Source organism: Ursus americanus, chromosome 5 (assembly GCF_024610735.1).
Source record: "Ursus americanus isolate L20-20 chromosome 5, mUrsAme1.1.p, whole genome shotgun sequence".
Classification (NCBI taxonomy): Eukaryota; Metazoa; Chordata; class Mammalia; order Carnivora; family Ursidae; genus Ursus; species Ursus americanus.
In genome coordinates, this window is record NC_142131.1 from 46,544,520 (window position 1) to 46,563,748 (window position 19,229).

The 19,229-nt window shown below is 36.3% G+C and overlaps 1 protein-coding gene across 1 annotated transcript in view; it reads right to left on the reverse strand.

Moving 5' to 3' along the window:
• The window catches only part of SPINK5 (serine peptidase inhibitor Kazal type 5), a 76,699-nt gene that overhangs the window by 40,065 nt on the left and 17,405 nt on the right, over positions 1–19,229 (reverse strand). The window contains exons 6-12 of the mRNA XM_087862455.1: positions 13,359–13,486; positions 11,472–11,535; positions 10,451–10,578; positions 8,684–8,747; positions 5,103–5,230; positions 3,241–3,328; positions 1,041–1,168 (exon numbers count right to left, since the gene is read on the reverse strand). Of these exons, the coding sequence (XP_087718581.1) occupies positions 1,041–1,168; positions 3,241–3,328; positions 5,103–5,230; positions 8,684–8,747; positions 10,451–10,578; positions 11,472–11,535; positions 13,359–13,486 (728 nt within the window). The remainder of the gene's footprint in view (positions 1–1,040; positions 1,169–3,240; positions 3,329–5,102; positions 5,231–8,683; positions 8,748–10,450; positions 10,579–11,471; positions 11,536–13,358; positions 13,487–19,229) is intronic.

Below are 19,229 nucleotides of genomic sequence, written 5' to 3' on the forward strand. Positions count from 1 at the left end.
GGAAAGCTTGTTTTCTATAAAATACCTTTCTTGCCTGTGGTCAAAAAAGAAATAGCATCAATGTCCATCAAGGAGATATCAAAACTAGTATCATTGCGACATTATACCTGGAGGCTAAAAGTGACCTTTACAAAGCACATAGACTGGTTCCCTTGTTTTACAAAGAGCAGCTGAGGCAGATAGGGCTTTGGCTATACTTTTTAGGAAAGGACTAAATTAACCGAGGTCTCTCCTCTCAAGTTTATAGTCTATCACATCATGCACACCCTAGCTTTATTAATACACCTTAAATGTATTGCTTACTCATGGCTGTGTTATCTAAAGACAAAATGCAGTGTGGGTGGAAAAAGGCCAATAATTTCCATACGTTGATAAACCAAATGAGCCTATATTTGCTTTTTACAACAGAATTGCATGGTATGTACAGTTAACTGATGCTATTTCAAACACACAAGGCTATCAATCAAAACAAAAGACCATAGATTCGAAATGTAAATCAACTACTTAATCTGAGTTCAATCAAATAAACTGGGAGTAGTTCCAAATTTTGAAAGCAAACTGCCAATTCTAACTTATTGAGAAATGTCACATTATATAAAGTAATATTTACTTTAATTTTGTAAGGGCTCATGATTGTTTGATGGGCAACCTTAACTCTAATAATCAATATCTGCATTAAGTGCTTCCTTTGGGCCCTAACCTCTCTGGAAGATGAGATGCCTATAAACTTGTACCACAGGTTCACATATGAAGCTTCAGCAGTAGGGAGAATGTGATACTTGCACAAGCTCATGGCTGTCAGGATGTTCCAGTGGTAAGAGAATGAGTGTCAGGAAGCAGACATATTGGAGTAAATGGCTCTAGGCCCTCCTCCCAACTCTACTGCTAACATTTTCAATGTTAAGTAGTCAACTTATTCAACTCCCTTTCCTATTTTGAGCCACAGTTTCTCCATTTACATAAGTAGTTAGAGTTCTATTAGACTCTCTGTTAAGTCCCTTCTCTGGCATTCTTTAGACACTCTGACGTTCTATACTCACTAGAAGGCTTGACACATCGAACACAAGTTTCCATGCATTTTCCCATCTGGACCACGAACAGGGTCATTTTCTCTGGTACAGAAAAGTATTCCATTCTTTGCATGATCCTGATATTCACTGCAGAGTTTCTAAATAATGAAAATGAGACAGCTTAGATATAGTTCCCTATTCTGTTTATACATTTTATTTTATTTTATTTTATTTTATTTTATTTAGATTTATTTATTTGAGAGAGCGAGAGACTGAGATACCGAGAGAGAACAAGAGCAGGGAGGAGAGAGAGAAGAAAGCTCCCTGCGAGCAGGGAGCCCAACATGGGGCTTGATTCCAGGACCCCAGGATCATGACCTGAGACAAAGACAGATGCTTAACCGACTGAGCCACCCAGGTGCCCCTATACATTTTTTTTAAAGATTTTATTTATTTATTTGAGAGAGAAGAGTGTCAGAGTGAATGGGCAGGGAGAGGCAGAGGGAGAGGAAGGGAGAGAATCTCAAGCAAACTCCATGCTGAGCATGGAGCCCAACATGGGGCTCAATCTCACAATCCTGAGATCATGACCTGAGCCAAAATCAAGAGTGGGATACTAAACCAACTGAGCCACCCATATGCCCTCTGTTTATACATTTTAGATGCTGTTAACTAAAGATAACAGAGAAGAGGAACTAAGGATAAAAAATAAAACTTTTAGGATGTAGGATCATCCCAAAATTTTGAGATATTTCTCTCTGTGTTAAAAGTCACCCATTTAAGTATTCAACAAATGTATTAAGGGAATATAAATATAAATGTGATTTAGCTCTTTTATCACTCAAGTGGACAGGATAAGGAATTACAGTATAAAAAACTAAGAGATTTGACACAGGTCTGAGTTAAATCTGTACAAGCACAAAGGGAAGAATGATTCATGGAAGTACAGAGAAGAGTTTATAGCTGAGTTCTGTATCTTTAGGATGTGTCTAGGTAAACAATGTGGCAAAAGGTCCTCCAAGAGGAATTATGACATATGTGCAAACACAGAGGGGCATAAAAGACCATGTTATCTTGAGATAATCTATTATTGTCAGGAATAAAGAATTAGCTGGATAAAGAGAGGAAGGTTTGGGAAGTGGTCAAAAAGGAGACCTTGAAGATAAGTCAAAACTAGATCACCGAACCTTGAAGGGAATTTGGACTTTACTCTTAGGAAATTGGAAAATGATAAATATTTATGGAAGAGAAGAATATGAGCAAATCTCTGTTTTAGAAAGACCACCCAGCCAGATATGTGAGGATTTGAGTGAATGGAAACTGAAGTTTGAGAAACTATAGAAGAAAATAAGGAAAGGAAGGGAGGGAGGAAGTGTGGAAGGAAGAAAAAAGAACCAGGAAGACAAAGAGGAAGGGAGAAACTGGAAATGAAAGGTAAAAGGAATGTTTTGATTTGAGAAATAAAATTAAAGGATTGAGGGAAAGAAATCAGTTGAAAGTGAGGCCTAGACAATACGATGGAATTACATGAAGTCAGAAGGGGAACTCCTGAAGCACGCTGTTTTATGAAACTGTGAACTACACACTACAGAAGGTGGGAGAACACTTGCTGTTAAAAATAAGGAGTGAAATGGTCCAGATACCCTCTAGGATACCCTCAAATGTTGGCTTTTCATAAGTCCACTGAGTCATGGAAATATTTCCCACTCTATAAAAACAATGTGGAAGATGCATTGAATCTCGAGGATTGTGGAAGATGTTGGCGAGAAGCATAGAGACCAGGCAGGATGCTAATGAATCAACACAAAGGAAATCCATTAGATGTATGAGCTAAGTTGGCAGCAGGAGGAAAAAGACAAATGACTAGTTAAGAAGTGTTTGGAGAGTAGAATGTGGTATGATTTTAAAGGGAGAATATTAAAATGTTACAAAGAAGACCTCCAGAACACTACCACACATACCAAACTTTGAATTCAGATAATGCTTTGATACATTACCTTTGTTTAGGAACTATTCTACTAATATGACTTGATTAATTTCCTCCAAATAGAGCTAAAAATTGTAATGTCGAATTATTCTTATAAATCTTATGAAATGTCAACCATAAACTACTTTGCAGAGAATCCATCAGTAGTGGAGGAAAAAGAACCAATATCGAAAATGCATTCTAGAGTAAAATGCACACATCCCCCACAAGAGTCATAACTAAATCGATCAAACTAATCATCACCTCCGTTTCTCTCTTAATTTTGACTTTTTCTTCAGTCTTCCTCAGGTTTTCATGTGCTTTATTTTTTTCTTCTGAAAAACGCTGCTTGCTGGAGAAAAAACCCAAAATAAATAAATGAATACAGATGCTTCAAATCCTTGTGTTATAAAATAGTCATTTAGGGGGCTCCTGGGTGGCTCAGTCAGTTAAGCATCTGCCTTCAGCTCAGGTCATGATCTCAGAGTCCTGGCCTCAAGGCCCACATGGGGCTCCCTGCTCAGCAGGGAGTCGGCTTCTCCATCTCCCTCTGCCCCTCCCCCTCTGCTTGTGCTTTCTCTCTCTCTTTCACTCTCTCTCTCTCAAATAAATAAGCAAATCTTATTTTAAAAAAAATTAGGGGGTGCCTGGGTGGCTCAGTCATTAAGCGTCTGCCTTCGGCTCAGGGCGTGATCCCGGCATTATGGGATCGAGCCCCACATCAGGCTCCTCCGTTGTGAGCCTGCTTCTTCCTCTCCCACTCCCCCTGCTTGTGTTCCCTCTCTCGCTGGCTGTCTCTATCTCTGTCGAATAAATAAATAAAATCTTTAAAAAAAAAATTTTTTTTTAAAGTCATTTAGGTGCAGGTGGAAATACAGCCATGTGTTCATGAGTTCTAGAACAAACATTTTCCAATCATCTTAAGGCTCCTTATTAGATTGAAATCTTCACTCTTTCTCCAAAGAATCCCTTTTATTTTGCCTTCGCGTATGACATTTCCTTCCACTGCAATGACCATTTTTGTCATCTTGCCTTCTTTTAAATCTCCCCAACTTAAATTCTACCTCCTTCAAGAAGACATTCCAGACCTCAAAGTGGAAATGAACAATATATCTGTCATTATATTTTCATAGCTGAATATTCTCTTATGGGATAGTTCTCCCTCTGTCTTGCAACGTGTGTGGGTGTGTGTGTGTGTGTGTGTGTGTGTGTGTGTGTGTCCATGGCTTATTTCTGCTATTTAACTTTAAGCTTCTTGAGAGGAGGGATCTTCATTCACACATTCATTCAACATTTGGCTAGTAACTATATTTTGTCAAGTGCTAGCCTGGTGCTATATATAAAACAGACACATACCCTGTGTTCTTGGAACTTAGAACCCAGTCAACAAAGAATCATAGAAATAATTACACAATTACTAGCTGTGATGACTGCTATGAAATAAAATTATTAAGAGTTATAAAGATTGATTTCAATTAAGAAATTTTCAGGAGGTCTTATCCAAAGAAGAATAATCTTGAAATGTGATCCACAGAAGAAGAGACACTAGCTGGCCAAGACTGAGACAAACTGGTAGTAGGACAGCGTAAAGGAGAGAGCTTCGAGAGTTCAAGGATCTGAAAGAGTGATGAGACCTGGTCTGAGACATCTCCATAAATGCTGTAATTTATATGTTGTGGGATTTGTCCTTCCCCCCAGATCAGATGCCCAAGATGAAAAGATAAAGTTAATGCAAGTCACATATAAACATGAAGTTTTTGTGGGAGACAACGTCTATTATGTCACAATGGGATAATTACTGAAGGAAAACAGTCAAAGTCTTGGTACCAACTTTTACCCTCATTCTGTATTATAACTATCTCGTAAAAAGGCTCACAAAGGTGCTGGGAGGAAATATTAAGAAATGTTTTGTAATCCAGTCCTCTAACTGGAAAATAGAATCCATTTGTACTCAGGCATACATCATTAGGATCTATTTTAGGTGATATCAGGATTTGCAGACGACAGAAAACTGCTCAAAAATTTTCAACAACAAAGCTGCACCTCAACATTGTTCTTACTCACCATTCCCATTAATCTCCACTTTACCTGTCCCATCACTCCAAAGAACCCACATCTGTACTCACAAAATTTCAGCACACAGGGCACATTTGTTGCCATGCATTCTGCCATCAGGGCCACGAACTGGGTCGCTCTCCCGTGTACAATAAAGTCTTCCATTCCTCACTTGGGTTTCATATTCTTCACAAAAATCCTGCAAAAAAGGTATGTAATTACATTTAGCACTTTTCTACTCTTTCACATAGAAAATGTATATCATGGATTTATAGTCAAAGAATGTCAGGCCTAGAAGGTGTTGGTAAATGTATAACATATTAAGGAGGATTAATAAGAAATAGTAATTATGTAATGAAATTATTATTAGTATATATTTTATTACTAATATATTAGTATATATTTTATTAGTATAACTAATAATAAATTATTAGTTACCTGTATCTACTATGTGGTATATTTATTAAAAGATAAAAGAACCATGGGGTGCCTGGGTGGCTCAGTTGGTTAAGTGGCCAACCTCTGGTTTGGCTCAGGTCATGATCTCAGGGTCTTGAGATCGAGCCCCCCTTGGGCTCTGCACTCAGCAGGGAGTCTGCTTCTTTCCCTCTCCCCTCCCCCACTGCACACGTGTTCTCTAAAATAAATAAATAAATCTTTAAAAAAAAAGGTAAAAGAGCCTTATAAAGAATAAAGCTGAGCAAATATCTCATAAAATCAGATAGTTCTTATTAACTTTCAAGTCTATGAAAAAAGGATTACAAAAAATAAAAGATTTTTCAACAAATTCCAAGAAAGACATAACAAAATGCAGCTGTCGAGACAAAAGAAAAAAGTTGCCAACAGGCAGAATAAATAATCTATAAGATGAGATGCTTAAACACTATTTAATATGGATCAAATAAAGAACAATCCAATCTGGTTTGCAAGGAAAAAGAATAAGGGGGCATCCATTGTCTTCTCTGTGACTGTGGCATCCTTTACCGATGTCCACTTTGATTTATGGATGTCCATTTCTAATACAGTAGGTGGAAAGCACAGAGAGTGAATCTAATTTTCCTTCACTCCCCACTAGAGAGAGGTAAAACACCAACACTAAAATTTAAATTTAAAAGGCTGTGACTTCCCCAAATAACTCAAGAAAAGTTTGTATCCAGGTTTCCCAATGCTTTGGTTTAGTACTTTTGGGTTTTTCTGTGTTTCGAAAATTCTACTATCTGAATTGAAGGCTAAACTTTATATTTACAGCTATAATTATGTCTATCTACTCCAAATTACTCTAAATTTAGGAATCTCTATGTTAATAAACATGTTTTATAATGGCATATATTACTACATAGCCCACAAAACACAACCTACAAAAAAATGCTTCTCTAAGCCTTTTTCAACTATGTGAAAAATCTTCCCATTTCAGCCAGGAAAACATGAGCATAAAGAGTATGGTTTGAAGCTGGAAGACCTGAGCAGCTAGACTATGCCTCTAACTGGGAAATCACAGCAAAGGCCCATCACCTTAGACACCTCAATCTTATCAACTATACAATGAAGTTTTTGGAATAATGCTCTTTAGGGCCTTTTCTAGATGTAATAGTCTCAATTTTTAAAAAATAACTCATATTTCATTAGGACACTTTACAAGAGAATCCTAATTGACTCCTAATAAGAAGACATTTGTTTTTGGAGGAGCAATGGGTGTGCTCCAAACTTCCTGGTTGTAACAATCTAGGAATAAAGACACGGAAGACAATCACTTGATAATCATAGCATGGTAAGAAAATTGTTCAATGGTTCCCATAAGAGAAACAATGATAATTTCAGTTTATAAGTTGTGATTCATCCAAGGAGATTCTGAAGAAATGCTTTTGTGAGCAACCCAATGACAGGTTAATTATGGGGCAGATATTGAGACATCACTATAAAGCAGCCGTATTCAACACAATCATGTCCAGTGACCCCACCAAAACAACGACCCCAGCCACAGAGAAAAAGAGAGAAAAATGAACAAGACCTAGTGATAGATAATGGAAAAAAACTGTCTGTGTTTATCGAGTGATAAAATGCTCAATATTACAAGATGACCCAAAGTTTTTAACTGAAATTTAACAACCAAAAGAATCGCTTTTCAAATCTCAGTTAATATTCAACAAATTACTGAGGACTGATTGCTCCATGTTCATTCATTGAAACTCTGTCGAACACCCTATTTAGGGTGGGAAATTTGCTTGACTGAATAACACCATGATGTAGAAGTTTAGTCCTTGACTACCAAAAACTGGAATTGTGTCTATCCTTAGGAAAACATATGACCATCATCCAAAAAAATAGTATACTTGTTGTGCTATCTCTCCCGATTGGATGGGGGCCCCCAGTATGGGACAACCTGATGGAGTGGGGGCTGGTGGCATAGGCAAGTGAAAAAATTCACCTAGGGCAGAACAAAAGAGATAAAAGTTTGTTGGATACACCACAAGAAAGGGCAGGAAGGACAGCAAAGATGACCATGAGGCACTGGGTGGGGGCTGTATATAAAGAAGGAAGGAGAGGAGGTATGGGAATGCACGGAATTTTCTTTTTTTGGTACCTATGTCCCAGTGTTAAGTAGCCCATTAGATAGTTAGGGCTGATGGATATTTTGAGGTGGTTGCTTGATGGGCCTGTTTGTATTCAGGCAGGGGATTGCTGTGGGCCTTTTTGCCTTGATCAAGTTTCCATTGTTCAAGCCTGTTGCCTAAAAGAGGCCTCTACACTTGTATTAACACAAAAGAGTACAGGATATGGAATCACATTCCAACAAGAAAGTAAAATTGAGATTGTTTTCCAAACTCCTTAATTTGGGACAAAGAAATTGAGGCCCAGAGAGAAGAGATGACTTGGTCAGTTTCACACAGCCAGAGCATAACAAAACCAGGGGTAAAACTAAATTGTTCTGACTTCTCAACAAAAAAGTCGTCATTTAAGTAAAGTAACTGCTATCACTTACAGTGAAAGTAGGGTTTAATAAACTTGGCGGTTTAGGAAATTCAAGCTATGACCTACAATGTTTATTCATTTGCTAAAAGGAATAATTTTTTATACTAAACAATTAAACCATATAATAATTTGAAAAAACTCAATTTTAAGGGTACTTTAAAAACCACAATGTCAATATTTGATATTTTTGTTTAAACAGAAGCAAGACCTTTATAAATGCAGGCCTCACTGTAATAACCAAATAAGTCCAATTTACATCAGTGGGAGGATACATCAAATGGCACCAGTGCATACACTGTTCAAAAGACTCTAGAATTATTTTCAAGTTATTCCTGTCTAATTTATATTATGTTTTATTAAAAAAATTAGTCAAAGCAAAATTAATCTAAGCCAGAGAGAAGTCTGGTGGAAATTAAGCAGAATTTAATTTGCATATTTTCTGATTTATATTCTTTCTTTTTCTTAAGAATAGCTTTTGAACTTTAGGTGGGAAACGCTATTTTAATTCTGAATCTAATGATTAATATACTTGAAACAGTCAACTTGGGGAAGTTTGAAATTAAGGGAAACAATTTATTGTAAAAATTAAGGACAATGACATTATTGAATTACTTCCAAGATTCAAGCCCAACTTTGTTAATACTTTGGCCACAAGATCAAATTATGTTGGTGAGGAATTTACCTTTTCGGTACTTCGTCGAATTCTGGTTTCACCTCTCTTGGCATTTTCTTGAGCTTCTTTTAAGCTGTTAAGAAAGAGAACAGTTGGTCAGTTTATGTCTCAATCATATTTTCAGTGTTCAGTTCTGTGCTAGGCACTTTCATATCCTTGGCCATAGCTTGTTACACCAATCCACTTAACGTGAGACAAGCTTTTCCCAGTCTCGAATTGGAGCCAGAAAATTGCCAAAGATAAGGAAGGGTGTGACACTGACTCACTAACAGTCAATTAGAAGCTTTGTTCTGTAAAAGTAGGTGGGTGTGACTCCTTGATTGACAAACAGAAGATCGTTGGGGAAAATTCCCTTTAAACAAACAGAAGATCATTGGGGAAAATTCCCTTTAACTGGCAGAACCAAGAGCTTTTTAACACAGTGTTGTGACAAGGGTGAAACCAAACTCAGCACTTGAAGTACTGCCATCCACACCCTTATGTAAACCTTTTCCAAACCTTGTAAAGTATTTGCTTGCCTTTATGTAAAATCACTGCTGTAAAAAAAGTGACACTGAACTGAGCTTAAGTCCTCTGGTATCTATTACCTAATTATAGTCCTATCCAGAGACAGGCATTATTAGTTCCACAGAGGAAGAAACCGCGAGTTAGAGAGGTCAAATTCTCTTTTTTTAGCTAGTGCATGAAAACAAACAGAAAGTCACAGAATTGGGGCGGTTGGAAAACTAAAAGCACATGTCTCCTAGATAAGAAAGTAGAAATTAGGCTTATTTCCTGTGTGGAAAACAGATATAATCACTGTTTTGTAAACCTGACAGGACGTGCCCTTGAATTCTCTGGCAGCACACTGTAATTTTCAAAGGCAGGAGTGAAATTTATTAATCTGTTAGATCTTCTTCTGTCCTGATTTTAAAGATCCATGGAAGTAAATGGAGCACCTTAAAGCCTGCTGACATAGAGAGTGTCTGTATCTTGTTTAACAGCCAGAATATTAAAGACTCATTGGATCTTCTTCACATCTCAGCCTCAGTACTCACAGATGTCCAGGCACTCAGAGAGAGTTAAGCTTATCGTTCCCTTTCCTAAAGTTCCACCTTTTCTAGTAATAATGAAGGCAGCCACATGACATTATTATTATTATTATTATTATTATTATTATTTTAAATTAGACTGTCGCTTTTAGTAAGAGTCTCTACATATTCAAATGAAGCACTGCACTTCAAAAGACTGACCTAGATTATTCCAGGAAAGTGTTTTCTAAATTGTAAAATATTGCGCCTTATAAAATACTGTGCATTGTCCTATCGTTATAATTAAGCAAATTAAGAGTCTTGGATTTAATAATTAACATAATTACCTTATCCATGCCTTTTAAGAAACTCTAGCAGATACTATGAATTAAAAAGAAAAGTTGGGGCGCCTGGGTGGCACAGCGGTTAAGCGTCTGCCTTCGGCTCGGGGCGTGATCCTGGCGTTGTGGGATCGAGCCCCACATCAGGCTCCTCCGCTATGAGCCTGCTTCTTCCTCTCCCACTCCCCCTGCTTGTGTTCCCTCTCTCGCTGGCTGTCTCTATCTCTGTCAAATAAATAAAATCTTAAAAAAAAAAAAGAAAAGAAACCCTTCGGAGAGCAAGGACTATTTCACCTCACGAAGACAAAGAATTGTATGCTTCATGAAAAGGACTGTATCCCTCTGTGGAGCGTTTCTCCGACAGCAACCAACTGTGTCCTCATCAAATCCACCTACTTGGGCTACGTGGTGATGATGATACTTACAAAAGCTCAGCACACATGGCACACTTATTGCCATGTGTTTTGCCATCAGGGCCAAGGACTGGATCATTTTCCCTCGTGCATCCAAGTCTTCCATCCTTCACATAAGGTCGAAAAGCACTACATAGATCCTGAAGAACAGGGAAAAGAACTTAACATTCATCATCCTGATTGTAATGCCTTCCACACTGTTTTCAGAAATTTTATAGTACTCAGTGCTTTTCTGCCCAATGCACACTAGCCACCTAGAGCAGTGCCAGATGCCTAGAAGTAGCTCAGTAAGTGTTGCATAATTCATGAGGTTACGTATGGTGCTCATTTACTTATTCATTTATTAGTAACACAGATACCCTAGTATGGCTAGAACTAAGGTGGAACACAGTCCTTGCACTTGCTCACAATCTACTGGATGACACAAAGAAATATTTATATGTTATATTTATAATATGACGTGCTAACTGTCCTGGTAGGTGCTATAAGAGCATAGACAGGGCACCAAACGTTGACTTAGGGAAAACAGTCAGCTAGAAAGAGTCCAGTGTGACATGTCTGAGATACTCATTTCTTTCTCCTATAATCACAAGTTCACAGAATGTTAGCATAGGGAAAAGCTATTTAATCCAAACCTCATTTTTAGATATGGAAACACTGGGACGGTGTGGGTAAGTAATTTGCCCAAAATCTCCTGACAGCAAGTAACAGTGCTAGAGTTTCAATTCAGATTAAGTTACTGAAGCATAATGCCCTTTCAACTACAAGTGTAGTTTCCTTTTGATGGATGGATGGATGGATTTTTTTTTCATAGAAAGCAGAAATAGAGCTGAAAAGTCTAATTACCAAAGTCACTTGCTCCAGTTGCAGGAACTATCAACTGCTTTTCATCTAAGCAAGCAGTGCCCCATCTTAGGTAAAGCAAGAATTGCTTTCGTCCTAACACCTCACCAAAGAAAGAAGAGGAGAGCATCTTTTTTCTCTCTGAAGTCAGCCTCCCAAGATTTCCCACCATTTTAACACTTGTCCTCACCTGCTCTGGATTACTGGTCTCACATTCCCCTTCGCTTTTTATGCCAACTTGGGACCTGGTTTTACTGGAATTGAAAGTTAGTAGACACACAAGTTTAGTATTACATAACTTTGTACCATTCAAAAATAACTTATTGTCACTGTATTATGATTCTCCTTTGCCCTTGAAAACAGATGTCACATTGCGTTCTTTTCCACACTTACTCTTTCTAATGAGAGACTGTGTTTATAACTTGTAGTTAAAGAAATAGAATTATGTTGGAGGACTAATAAGAGTCAGACCTATAAATATTATTTCTAGAATTTTCTTTCCTATGTCTAAAGAGGATCCATATCAGAAGAGAAGGAAAAAGTACACCTTATAACTAGGTATTAGATGCCTTCAAAGAACTATGCTGTTTTTGATGATGTTGTTTTGAATAAACAAATACAAGTTTATAGATCTAAGATCCTACTATATTATTCTTTGTTTGGGTTATGCTGACTAATATTTTAGTTGTCATGGAAAGTACCTAAAGTCCCAAGAATTAAGTTTATTCAGTCTAATAGAGCTTTAACACTATCTGAAAATAGAACCATAAATGTAAAATTTACTTCCTGCTTTTTAAAAAGGTAAGACAGCTTAAAACCACAGCATTTGTATAACAATTAAAAAAACAACAAAAACAAGATAAAGAGGAAAATGAAGTTATTAAAAGTGATAGGAGAAAAGTATGTCAAAAGATATCATCTGAGGGAAACAATAAAAAAAATTGAAACCCAATGTTGTTGCACAGTCTCTTAGTAGACAAAGCTAAGGAAGAAACACAATGAGCAGTACGGCTCTCACTGTGTAATGAAGGAAGCATACTAGAAATTAGGGGTGAGAAACTTAGACCTGAAGAGATTTAAAGAATTTATCACAGGATCCCCCACATAAAACATAGTAGTAATTAAATGTACAATGTGCTCATAATAGTATTACAAAATACATATCTAATAAAACCTGACTGTTCTCCCTATGTCTGTCTGTGTTTTCCGTTTACGTTGACCACCGGTGAGAGGTGAACATCATTTCAGAGTGCATCTCTGAAAATGCAATGATGCAATGGATCACAGTGATTTGATTCAGTTATGTTTTGGTAAAGGTACTTATTACAAAGAAGGATAACGCTTGCAGAACCTTGAAGACTGAATATTTATCATATCCTTTACTAGCTTCAAGCACGGGTTGTTACTATATTTGCAAAAACCAAAGAGCAGACAATTCAGGACTGAGGCCACAGGCCTGAACTTGTGAAGCAGGTGTACCGTCTTGTTTACTGAAGACAACTGACAACCAAACTTAGCACTGAGGGTGGAGAAAGCACCAAACGGGGACAAAATGTTGGACAACGAGATGCTTTAGCTATGTGACAAAGGTCGAATCAATGAAAAGAAGTTCAGTATTAAAAGTTCCAATTATCCATTCTAATATTATAAATTACCAAGCACTGAGTTAAAAAAATCATTTGATAATTAAATAATTCTCTGTGAAAAAAGATATACTCACAGATAGACAGAAATGGACAGATGTCTGTATGTATATGCATATGTATGTAAGGGTATTACATACACGTGTGCTTATATGTGCATGCAGGTAGATACGTAGATTTAGTTCTATCAGATGTCTACTTCACAGAGACACTGATTACTATCTGATAAACTGCATACAAAAGTGCTTTGTAAAATATAAAGTGTTGCACTACATATTTTTTCCCTCAAGAATAGTAAAAGGAGTGGTCCTAATAATTTATGGGTGGCTAAGTCCTACAAAATGAATTGATATTTTAAAGACTGTAAGGGAAAATGTGTCATGTACTTATATGGAGAGCATGCTTTAGGGAGAAAGCCTGCTGCAGATACTCACGCGTTCTCAGCACACAGCGCACATTTGTTGCTGTAGGTTTTCCCATCTGTGCCGCAAATGGCTGCGTTATCGAGGGTACAGATAAAATCCCCATTTCTCTCTTCTTTCCTGAAATCATCACAATTCAACTGCAAGAGACATTATGAAGGAACATCAAAATAAAAGATAAAATATTCCCTAGATACATAAATCGGTTAACATTTTAAACCCACAACAATATAACCTACTAGAGAACAAAACAGACTGAAGAGACTATAGTGCATGAATAACTTCATGGATAATAAAACATGGCCCAAGAACAGAGATGTAATTAGATTTCAAGAGAAAGAATTGCTATTTGATTTCAGCCACTTGCTGTCTGGGTGAGGTAGGCCCAGTCACCCCTCTGAAACTTAGTATACTGTTTGTCACATCCTGCCTGCCTTCTCTACAGAGTGGTAATGAAGTCTAGTACATAATGGATAGGAAAGCTCTCTTTGAACTCTAAGCTGCAATAAAGTTTTTATTATTATAGACTAGAGTAGTGATCAGGAGCCAGATTGCTGGGTTCATAATTCTAACTCGGCCACATACTGGCTGTCTGATGTGGGAGTCACTTAACGCCTCTGTGCTTGAGTGTCCTTATTTGCAAAATGTGTACAATATTATTAACCTCTAAGCATTTTAAAGAGGTTTCGGTGTACAAACACATGCACAGCATTTACAATGGCACATAGCATATTATAACCACTTACTGTTGTTATTGTTGTTATTTTAAACATTTTCTCTGCTGACTATCAAGCCAATCATGAAACATGTTTTGGGGATGATGGAAGAAATTCCCAAATCTCAGCTCAAATAATAGGACACATACTTAGGGACATACCTCTATGGTGAGGAAAACAACTACACTAAGTGGTAACTGGAGACTAGGGTTTGATTCTCACATCCGCCACCCACTCACTCCACCTCTTTGAACCTTACTTTACTTATCTGGCAAATGGAAATTCACACCCCATCTGTACTACAGATTTGTGGTGAGCCTCGAATGGATACTTAGGAAACCTTATTTGGCAACACTATTGTGACATGAGCTAACTAAAGAAGACCTAGACTTAACTTGAATTTAATTTCTATCTAAAAAGCAAAGAATGACACTGGAGAATTTTTTAGTTATATCGCACGACGAAATAAATTTTTGATGTTACTGTCATAACAAAAATATTTTAAATATAGATATGGAACACTTAGATTATAGACCTGTGACCTAATATGTTACACAATAGAAAGAATAAAAGAACAGTGGATACAAATACATAGTCAATTTGTGAACCAAAAGGTTACATTGAGGAATACTTCCAAAAGACAATAAAAAAGGAAAAAGAATTTAAAATAGAAAAAAAAAAAAGCTATGGAACATAACCCACTATTCATGTCATCTGTTTGCGAAGAAGTTAAAATAGAGTGGAGATAAGTAATGGTTATATGTGTTATTTCATTTATTCGGTTGTTCATTTGTTCCTCAAAATCCACTATACATTTGCTAGGCTCTGGCCTTCTACTAGACTAAGACACTGCCAAAAAAAAAAAAAAAATTGGAATATGTGCTTTAAGGAACTTACATTCTGATGAGAAGGTAAAGACCATAAATACGATAATTTTAAATTAAAATAAATGCTATTAAAAATAATCTGAACAATAACTAGAATGGTGGCTATTTTAAATACAGTATCAAAAAAGATCTCTCTGTAAAGGTAACATTCGAGGTGAAATGGGATTAATGAGGAGAAGCCAGCCACTAGAGATCTGAGGGAAGGACACTCCAGGCATAGCAAAATGCAACTGCAAAGGATTTGTGATAGAAACTAGACTGTCCTGTTCAAGGGGCACAAAGAAGTGTGGCTGAAGCATAAGGGAAAAGCAGGAGAGTTGCTGGTTTTCTCTCTAAGGTCATTTCTGGAGAAACTAACGAAGCATGGGTGATATGGATTGATTTTATTAACTCGGGACAATCACTGCTATCCCCCTTCACCAGCAAAAGCAACAGCAGCATACTAGGTCACAGGTGTTGGCAGGGTGATGACAGGGCAGATAAAAAGCCCAGCTGTGAGGTGATGAGAACAGGTGTGGGTATTTACTACTCCACCCCCACCTCCCCCTCCAAACTCCAAGGGCTGGTAGGTCACAACCTACAGAGGACACCTCTTCCTAATGCGAACAGTTTCTGAGAGCTTACAGATGGATTCCCAGCCTGGTGGAGTGACAACAAACTGGAGGGGCAACTCTGGTTCCAGAACCTTCTGATCTAGGCTTTATCCCTTTTCCTCTCCTTATACTCACCAGGAGAGGCAGAGACTGAGTGTAGCCTTGAACACCATCTCACTCACTGCAGCAGAAAAAAATAACTAAAGCTATTATGGAATCTTAGAGTAAAAATACCTGTATATGTGAAGAATAAAATAAAAGAAATATGGTAATGTGAGCAATACCCAGTATCAGCTGAAGCACAATTATTGGAATGCATAGAAAAATAATTTTTCAAGAGTATAACTATGCTTTAGAGAGATAAGAGAAAATATCTGCAACAGGAAACAAGAAAAAAAGAAGTTATAATGGGAAAAAAAGTAGAAGATTTAGACATGGAAAATATTTAAATGGTAATAAATAAAACAATAGAAAGAATAAAAGTAGGATAGATACAAGTACCTAATAAATTTCTAAACCAGAAGATTAGATCAAGAAACTCTCAGGGAAGCAATGGTAAAGGAAAATGAATTTAAAATAGAAGAGAAAATCTAAAGAACATGGTGAATAGAATTAGAAGTCCCAAAAAGGAGGCAATCATATATAGGAAAAATATTTGAAGAAACAGGGAACATATCTAGAATCAATGAAAAATGAAAAAACAAGAGAAACAGAGAAAGAGCCATAGCAACTCAAAGAATCTGGTCAATAACAAATTAGAGAAGTTTAGGGATTTTTAACCAAATAAAAGCAAGCTAACATATGTTAGGGGAGAAGATACAGACATTAACAATAAACAAAGACATTAGTAATAGTGATGATATATACTTATAAATATGGATATTTGGTTAAGGGGAGTCATATTAAGAGCAAAAATAGATATGCAACCTTTAATTCATCATCAAAGAAAAGCTGGAAGGAAGAAACTACTTTTAAAATAATTTTTTTAAAAGTCTGGTAACTGAAAATATGAAAAATTGGGAGAACCAAGTCTTAGTACAACAGAAAACAATCTGTAAATGAGCTAAACACACAAATTAAAATACAATTTGTGGTCGGAATCGAAAAACAGGATCAAACCAGGTATGGATGATAAGAGAAAATTAAAATTAAAGAGCACACAGATATTAAAACAATAGGATAAGAAAAGATACAAGGTAAAAATGAATAAGGAGAAAGCAGATGCAGTAATATTAATACTAAAAATAGAGAATTCAGCCCAAAATGCTTCATAAGGGACAAAGGACAGTAAATAAAGTAAAAGGAAAAACAGAACATGAAGGTATAATAATCAGTGGGCATACATTCACTTAATAGTACAGGCTCTACCTCCGTCAGACTGCAACCAAAAAAATGTGATCGATAAATCAGTAACTGGACTTAGGGATTTTAGCATATACTTCTCAGAAATTGATAGATCAAGGAAAAAATTAAGATGCCTAAGCCATTAGATTTTTATAGAAAACTACATCCAAGAAACAGCAAATAAACATTTTTTTCCAAGACATAGGAAATATTTATAAAAGTGGAATATTTATTAGGCCACTAAGAAAGTCAGGAAATTCCAAAGGACTGATGTCAGTCATATGGCCTATGTTCTCTGCCCAAAATTCAATAAAATCAGTTAGTTTAAAATAGACAAAGTGCAACATATTTGAAAATCAAATAATGTATTACTTGGAAGGCAGGAAAATTAAGGAATGTTTAGCAAAGAGTGACAAATGGAAACACTTCAAGCACAAATCTTGAGATAGATGATCATTAATGTCTTTATAGACCCTTGTCATAGAATCTTAAAATTCTTAAATTTTAAAAACTAGGTATTGCTCAATCCATTACAAAATGTGCAGCAGAGCAAACATAAAGAAATAGGAATAAGTGACACCGATAACAAAAACAATAGAGAAGAGAAAAAAGCTGATATTCAGATTTCTATGACAATTGGTAAGAGAGAAGATGGAAATGAAAATACATGCAATGATCATTGTAATTAACTGTATAAAAATTGATATATACATACAACAAAAGTATATTATCAGTACCTATATGCTAAAACATCTGAAAACTAAAATAGAGATGTGGCTATAAAAAAAGTGTAAAATACCTACAGTGATTTAATAAGAAAAGATGAATAGACCAATAAGCATTAACCCAATTGATATTCCGGTCTGAGATATTCCCTCCCCAAAATGCCCAAGTACTAAAACCTTTAAAATACATTTTTCTGAACTGTTAAGAAAAAAGGAAAACTTGCATTGAGTAATAATAATTTATAAGTTATTCCAAAAATTGAGGAGGTATGTAAACTGAAAAATAATTGTAGACAGTTTTATTGAGCTTTTACTTACATACCATAAAATTCATGAATTTTAAGTGTACAATTCAATGATTTTTGGTAAATTTATGGAGTTGTACAGCCATCACCATAACCCACTTTTAAAATATTTCTGTCACCTTAAGAGTTTCCCCTGTGCCCACTTGCAGTTAATCCCAGTTCCCAGCTCTAGCCTTAGGCAGCCACAGAATTTTCTGACTATAATTTACCTTTTCTGGATATTTCTTATAAATGGAATCATAAGTATGCAATTGTTTGATTCTGGCATCTTGCAGTTTGCAAAATGTTTCTGAGGTTCATCCATGTCATTACGGTATCAGTGGTAGTTTCCTTTTATTTCTGAGTAATATTTCATTCTATAAATGTAGCTCATTTTGTTTATCCATCACCGGCAGACCTTCAGATATTTAGATTGTTTCCAGTTTTGGGTTATTAAAAAGAATGCTGTTATGAATATTCACATGCATGGCTTCGTATGGACATATGTTTTCACTTCAGTGGGGTAAAGTCCTAGGTCCAAATTTGTTAGGTTATATGGTAAATTATGTTTCACTTCTCAAGAAGCTGCCAAACTGTCTTCCAATGTAGTTGCGCTCTTGAATACTCCTTCCTGTCATCTGTAAGTGTTCCAGCTTGTCCACAACCTTAACAACATTTTGTATTTTCTGTTTTTATGATTACAGCCATCCTTGTGGGTGTGTAATGGCACCTCATTGTGATTTTAATATGCATGTCCCTACATAATAATAATGTAAAACATCTTTTTAAGTGTTCACTAGCCATTAAGATATTTTTAGTGTAATGGCTATTTCTAATTGAGTTGTCTTCTTATAATTGAGTTGCAAGAGTTCCTTATATATTGTAGATGGAAGTCTTTTACCCCATATATGAATATTTTCTCCCAGTCCATACTTGCTTTTCTATTGCCTCAATGATTTCATCTGAAGCCCAAATGTTTGTACAGGCATACTTTGGAGACACTGCAGGTTTGGTTCCAGAACACCGCAAAAGGCAAATATTGCAATATGGCAAGTCAAATGCATTTTCTGGTTTTCCAGTACATGCAAAAGTTATGTTTACACTATACTGTAGTCTATTAAGTGTGCACAGCATTATGTCTAAAAACCACGAAGTATATACCTTAATTGAAAGATACTTTCTTTGCTAAAAAATTCTAATCATCATCTGAGCTTTCAGTGAGTCTTCATCTTCTTGCTAGTCGAGGGTCTTGTCTCAATGTTGAGGGCTGTTCACTGATCGGGGTGGTTGCTGAAGGTTGGCATGGCTGTTGCAATTTCTTAAAATAAGGCAAC